At 48.6% G+C, this 7,500-nt stretch overlaps 1 protein-coding gene across 1 annotated transcript in view; it reads right to left on the bottom strand.

Annotated features, from left to right (window-relative positions):
- Positions 1 to 7,500, bottom strand: part of cdh24b (cadherin 24, type 2b) — a gene marked incomplete at both ends in the record, with an annotated part of 61,588 nt that overhangs the window by 5,269 nt on the left and 48,819 nt on the right. The window contains one exon of the mRNA XM_083690426.1: positions 5,872 to 6,666. Coding sequence (XP_083546552.1) covers positions 5,872 to 6,666 — 795 coding nt within the window. The remainder of the gene's footprint in view (positions 1 to 5,871; positions 6,667 to 7,500) is intronic.

Raw genomic sequence — 7,500 nt, 5'->3', positions numbered from 1 at the left:
TGTCTTTATACTATCATGTGGTGGTGATGATGAAGGTGGTGGTGGAGGTGGTGGAGGTGGGGATGGTGGTGGTGGCGGTGGTGGTGGAGGTGATGATGGTGGTGGTGGAGGTGATGATGGTGGTGGTGGTGGTGGTGGTGGTGATGGTGGTGGTGGTGGTGGTGGTGGTGGTGGTATAAGTATTGGTGGTGGTGGTGGTGGTGGTGGTGGTGGTGATGGTGGTGGTGGTGGTGGTGGTATAAGTATTGGTGGTGATGGTGGTGGTGTAGGTGGTGGTGGTGGAGGTGATGATGATGGTGGTGGTGGTGATGGTGGTGATGGTGGTGGTGGTGGAACGCTTAGTCTGTACTATAGGTACAACGCTGTTGTGTTTGTGAGCAGGTTTTATATCTGAGGTTGGTGGAGTTATAGACTGGGATCAGCTGGTTGTTTGATTGCGTTCTCCCTCTTCCCCAACTTCGTTAATAACTCCACTTCATTCCTAACAATGCCAGAGTTCGCAAATGTTAATCTCTTTCGGCTGTTACACAATCACAATGAGAGCTTTATGTAATGCAATAGACTTGAATATTCATAGTTAATATCCCTCTCCTTACTTGGGGCATGTACTATATATTATACAGTGGTACCATAGAGCCCCAGCTATTAAGATCTTTCTCTAGATACTCCGAGATAATCTACGATAACAATCTGTCTTTGACTATTTATTGCATCACTTAGAGAAGTGAATGAATATCCATATTCTGTTGGTCAGTAAATAAAGCATGAAACTCTGTAGTCTGGGAAGTGTATAAAGGTGTGTTATCATGTTCAGTGCTCTCACTGTCAGATCTGCTGTATTTCCAGTACCTTTTGCTGTGGTCTCCTGAGTTCACTGTGTTCATTTTTTACCATGGAACAAACAGAAAAACTACTTTCCTCTGAAAGTGTGATTGCTTTTGAGCTTTGTGCGCTCCATTACTGACCTTCACTGGCCGTGTCCAGGGCAGATCAGAGCACACAAGGTGTTCCTTCATCCTGGAGGCAGATCACACGCTCCGTCTCAAGAGGCTCGGTGGGGAGATTTCAAAGATTTAGACCTTTACCCAGCCAACTACAACACACCTGCTGTGTGTGTATACACTGACACACAGCACAGACAGGCACGCACGCACGCGCGCACACACACACACACACAGACGCACACACACACACACACACACACACACAGACACACACACACACACACACACACACAAAGACCAATACAATGTGTGAAGATTAGTCTGATTGAGATCCCCCAAGTCCACACACCAGCTCTGACTCATCTCTTTGAAACATATCCTTTTTTATTCAAATTTACAAAAAAGAAAAGGAAAAGTACAACAGAATAAATACACTTTAATCAGCACGCCATTGTGGAATTGTATCAACATCGTGCAGGAGCAATGAAGTCCCGAGGGAAGCAGAACCTGGGTCCGCCTGGTGGGGTTCAGTGGTCATGACCTTTCATCACCCTTCCACACACACACACACACACACACACACACACACACACACACACACACACACACAGGGTAGAACCACACACCCGTAAAACAATACTGTACATGTACAGGACCTGCCATTAAAATGCAGTGGTGGGTTGTCTTTTGCATACATAATGGTCTTGGTAAATGGCTTGATAAATCTCCTGACAACCTCACTTTGCTCACTGACTGTGATGTGGCTATCCCGTGAAGGGAACCCTGTTTCCAGAGTGCCATTGTGACTGCAGCGTTTTATTCCATCTAAAACAACCGATTCAACCAATTTGGGTTCTCCACTCGGCTCAGGAGGTGAGATAATCCCTTAAATCAAGTAGTTTAGCCACAGCAGCACTCCAGAGCATTTGCCAGGAACTAGATTTAGACCAATCAGCCAAGGCGTCACTCTGATTTAGGACCAATCAGCAGAGGCATCTTTGCGATTTAGACCAATCAGCAGAAGCGGAACACCTGCTGCCAATCAGCACGAGCGAATCATGTGTTCACAAGCACAATTTGAGACGGACTTATAATCGACGTTTCATATACTGTAACTATGACGCACGCGTATGGTACATTATCTATAATACATATGGATGTGAGTTACATTGCATATTCCACAGCTGATGAGAGTGTGTGCATTCTACAGGTGTGTGTGTGTGTGTGTGTGTGTGTGTGTGTGTGTGTGTGTGTGTGTGTGTGTGTGTGTGTGTGTGTGTGTGTGTGTGTGTGTGTGTGTGTGTGTGTGTGTGTGTGTGTTTTACAGGGGTGTGGTTGCTCTGTGGGTGTGAGACCCTGGCTGTGTTCAGAATCAGGTACTACATACCCGTAAATACTTCCATCCTGCCTGAGTATGTACTTTCATTGTATTTCACTGCATTCTTCAGTGAACACAGTATGACATCCTGGTCTCTCAAGCACACTAGGCTTCCAGCCACTCATATTTGCAGTGCCTACTAGGTAGTATGGAAGTATGTGATTTCAAACACAGCCCCATGTGTTCCCCAGGGTCCACCCTTCCCCTCGACCCCCCCCCTCCCTCCCTCCTCCTCCTCCTGCAGTGATTGTGCACTAATACAGTGGTCCTGGCGGGTCGGCGGTCCAGTCCAGTCCATTCTTACACAGTGACACAGTATGAACAGGTCAGTACCGTCAGTAGAGTCTGATGCTCAGGTATAGGCAGGTAAAGGGGAGGGGACAGGAGAGTGTCTGTGGGACTGCAGTATAGTCAGTGTGTAGACCTGTACTGTAGCCAAGTTGTATCAGGGGAGGCTGGTGCAGGTAAAGTACAGTAGAAATCAGAGGACGGACTCATTGTAATGCTCGGAACGGAATAGGAATGGTATCAAAACATGTGTGTTTGATTCCGTTCCTTATTCCATTCCATGCTTTACAATGAGCCCATCCTCCGATTTCTACCTCCACCAGCCTTCCCTGGGTTGTCTAATACCTGAGCCAAGCCAATGGTGACAGTGCAGTATTTGGGGATGGCACACAAAGTAGGTCCTGACAACTGTTCCACATTCAATTTGTGGGGGAGCGAAAAAGTCTCTTTGGGGGTCAATTTAATTTCAGTTCCAGTCAATTCAAGCTTGAAATGTGATATCTGATCTGGGAATTAGCAATACTGCACAGCGCAGTTGTTATTGTCCAGTTCATTGGAATTCAATTGAATTAAGCCACATGCTGGACTATAACAGATATACTGCCCTGAACGGTACAGAACTTGTACAGGTAGCTCAGTACCTGGGGAGGCCGGTGAAGGTAGAAATCGGAGGACGGGCTCATTGTAATGCATGGAACGGAATCAGGAATGATATTTCCTCATTCCATTCCATGCATTACAATGTGCCCATCCTCCGACTTCTACCTCCACCAGCCTCCCCTGGATCACCACCTGGTTGCCAGTGCAGAGAGAGACCATGAAGGGATTTGGATCCTTGAGTCATCACACAACTCCACTAGTCTGGTGTGTCCAAATGCTAAAGACATGGTGCAGTTTAGTCCAGTTTAGTCCAGTTTAGTCCAGGTCCCAGTCTGTTAGGTCCAGTCCAGTCTGGTTAAGTCAAGACTACAGTAACCCACGGTTACAGTAACGCACGGTTACTGTAAGTAGTCCCAACAGTGCTGCGTTTCAACGTGACCATTTTGTTTTTTATTCTTTCATAATTGTTTTTGTTGACACTATTGTCTTATCTTTTAACAATGGTATTCAGTGATATTTACATTTGAAATGCATGTACATACAGTTAAGAACATTGTATTTTTTTTTTCCATAGACATCTTCTTAATAAAAAAAACAACAACTTGATTCTTAGACATTATTCATCGTAGTCTAGTATTGAACGCCACACAGTATAAAAGTGCATTCCATCTGAAAACCCAGCTCATTCCTATTCTGGCCTTTGACAGTTGAGGGGATGACAGGATACCTCTGTCTGCTGCCGATGCTGGTTTTCATCCTGACACAACTCACAAACTGAGAAATGAATGTCATGATTTGGGCAGTCAGTGTGTTCAGTGTGAGAATTGATTGGTTGCCGGTTGAGATTGTTCTAAAATCATGCAGACTTGGTCCTCGAGACATGTTTATTGAATTCTGAAGGAGGTTTTTGCATAAAAAAATAATAAAATGTCTCTCCTCCCTGCAAACAGTGAAAAAAATCAATCAATATATGATGTATTTTCCATCTCTTCATCGCAGATTCACTAAATGTAGATATTTTTGCTTTTGTGATTTATTACTTTACAATCAAAGCCTGATAAGACTGATGTCTAGAAGTGTTAGTGGTGTTGCTAGAGTGTGTGAGTGTGTGTGTGTGTGTGTGTGTGTGTGTGTGTGTGCGTGTGCGTGCGAGCGAGCGTGCGTGCGTGCGTGTGTGCGTGCGTGCGTACGTGTGTGTGCGTGCGTGCGTGCGTGTGTGTGTGTGCGTTTGTAAACATCACAACTCTATACTACGCTGGGGGAAGCTCATATCCGTAAATCATTTTAATTTTCCACAAATGTCTATTTTCTGGTGATCAGACTCCAAGGGGGGAGAATCTTTTTATGGATTTAAATGATTCATAGTTTTCATTTGGAATGAAGTAGTCAGCTGAATAATTCACTTTTCTGCCGGTGCAGATGGAATAAAAAAAAGCAACAGTTTCTGTACAATCATCACTCTCTCATACACTTCCAATCCCTCCTTCTCCATCTCCATCTCCATCTCCCTCCCTCCATCCTTCCTTTTCATTTTATATCACTTTCTCCTCTGTGAGGTTCCCTAGATTTCCACACCCCCGTGTTGAATGTACCTTTGTCTCGCACATTGTCCCAAAAAAACTAACATTAGCTGAGATCTCATTCGTTCCCAATTCTTCTCACTCTCCCTCTTTCACACGCCCATGCAAACACACACACGCAAGCACGAACACACACACACACACACACACACACACACACACACACACACACACACACACACACACACACACACACACACACACACACACACACACACGCAAGCACGCATGCACACACACACACACGCACACATGCACCACACACAAAACACATCCCCACATACACACACACACACACACATACACATACACACACGCAAGAACGAACACACACACACACACACGCACACATGCACCACAGACAAAATACACCCCCCCACACACAGACACACACACACACACACACACACACACACACACACACTTCCAAACAAACAAACTAACACCGTCTCTCGTCCCTTTTGTTTCTCATTCTATAGGTGTAGACAGAGCTGAATTAAATCTATTCCGTGTCACACGCATTGTTTTTCTTTGTCCAACCCACTTAACAAACTGTGGCTGCTAAGTGGAGGAACACCACGCACATTGTCTCAGTATCTGTGCTCACACGCATCTGCTTTTCAACACTTATTGCTTTAAATTACATCAATCACTCTCTCCCCTCCCCTGCCTCCCCAGCCTCCCCTGCCTCCCCAGCCTCCCCTGCCTCCCCTCTGCTCATTTTTCTCTGTCTCTGTTCATTACTGTGCCTCTTCATCTCTCTCTCCTTTAACTTCTCTTCCCATTATTCTACCTCTGGTTGCCTTTTAATCATTCTACCAGCTCTCTCTCCCCCCTCCCCCCAATCTCTCTCTCTCTCTCTCTCTCTCTCTCTCTCTCTCTCTCTCTCTCAGTCTTTCTCCTCATCTCCAGTCTGCTCGTCTTTCTCCCCCTCCTTTTCACCCTCGTTTCTGTCGTTCTCCCCATCCTTCTCTTTTTCCTCCTCTTTCTCTTTCTCCCTCTCTCGGAACAAATGGGCGAGTTTCTGGAACTGTGGGCCCCACTCCTCTATCCCCCCTCCCCACTCCTCCTTCTCCGCCGCCTCCTTGTCTCCTTCGCTCTCCAGTGAGCTGAGGGACCCTGCGCGCGACCCTGTGCCCTCCAGCCCGTACACCTGCACCGAATCATACGGCGGCTGCGAGGGATCAAAGGTCACCTGGGCCAGACGCAGGCGGAGGAACTCCCCCACCCTGAGGGCCAAGGAGGGACCCCCCGGCCCCGGCCCCGTACCCCCCCTCCCCGCCTCCATCCCTGGGACCCACCCGGACCCATAGCCCATGATCCCCCCGTATGCACCCCTGGCCTGCCCGGGGAAGGGCAGCATCTGGGGGGTCATATCCCTCCTCCCGAGCACGTACGCCCCCAGACCCACCCTGTCCCTCCAGTCAGCCATGAACCCCGCCCCGTCTGGGTACATCCCCCTGCAAGAAGTCCCGGTCAGGGTTATCCCTCCCTCGCGGTCTGGCCTCGCCACCACAAAGTTGCTGCCCATCTCCAGCCCTCCCCTCCCCAGGCTCCCGGGGTAGTCCCTATGTCCCGAAGGCTCCCCCTGCAGGATGGTGGCATAATTGCGGGCTGCTGCCTGTGCTTGGGCCTCTGTGCCGTGGTTGTTCCTGGGCCCGCCACCACCTCCGCCAGCACCACCAGAGGAGCCATCTTGCTCCCCACAGCCTGTGCGTTTGGGGGAGAGGCCGACGCGGGAGGCCCTGCGGCCCGACAGGGGCAGGGTGGCCGAGTCACACACCCAGGCGCCACCACCGTGGCCCGCCTGGCCAGCCATGGAGCCCGAGCGGGTCAGAACCAGGGTCTGCTCCCTGGGCTGGTTCTCAGACGGGACCTGTAGGGGACGGGGAGGAGGAGGAGGGTCAGTCCGGGACAGGGAGAGGGGGCGGGGCTGGTGGGGGCGGGGCATGGGGCAGGGCTGGGTGAGGCGCTGTTAAGTAGCAGAAGGGCAGGTATAAGGACAGGTATAACCAAGGTGATATTCAGGTGGAGAGGAGAGAGAGAGAGGGGGGGGGGGAGAGAGAGAGAGAGAGAGAGAGAGGGGGGGGGGGGGGGAGAGAGAGAGAGGGGGGGAGAGAGAGAGAGAGAGAGAGAGAGAGAGAGAGAGAGAGAGAGAGAGAAATAGAGAGAGAGAATTATATGGAAAGTGAGATGAATAGGCAGAAGTATATAAGCGGTAAGGGAGATTGATAAGTCATAATGAAAGAAACAGGCAGATAAGGATGAAGAATGAATGGATGAAGGACAGAGAGGAGAAAAGGAGACGTCATCCAAAAGGCAGCAAAGCAAAGAGAGAGGCAGAGGGAGAGAGAGAGCGAGAGATAGACAGAGAGAGAGAGAGAGAGAGAGAGAGAGAAAGAGAAGGGAGAGAGGCAGAGTGGAGAAAGTGAGAAAAGCAGCAGAGGTTAATTGAGCATTAGAATGAGCTAACACTGCACTGTGAGAGGGGGATGAAGAGGGAGGAGAAATCAAGAGACACAACGTTAAAAAAGGAAATAAAGAAAGCAACTCTCTGTATTTGCTTCCTAAACACAACATACACAAAAATGGCACACCTCGTCATCTCCCCTCAGCATTGTGCTAAAAAATGCTGGTTCAAACAATGATACAATAAACCACCGCCAAGATTTATGTATTATTCATTATTCATCCATCCATCCGTCCATCC

This window comes from Argentina silus (assembly GCF_951799395.1).
Source record: "Argentina silus genome assembly, chromosome: 18".
In the NCBI taxonomy this organism is placed as follows: Eukaryota; Metazoa; Chordata; class Actinopteri; order Argentiniformes; family Argentinidae; genus Argentina; species Argentina silus.
The sequence above is the reverse complement of the archived record's forward strand: the minus strand, read 5'-3'. Positions and strand labels throughout refer to the sequence as shown.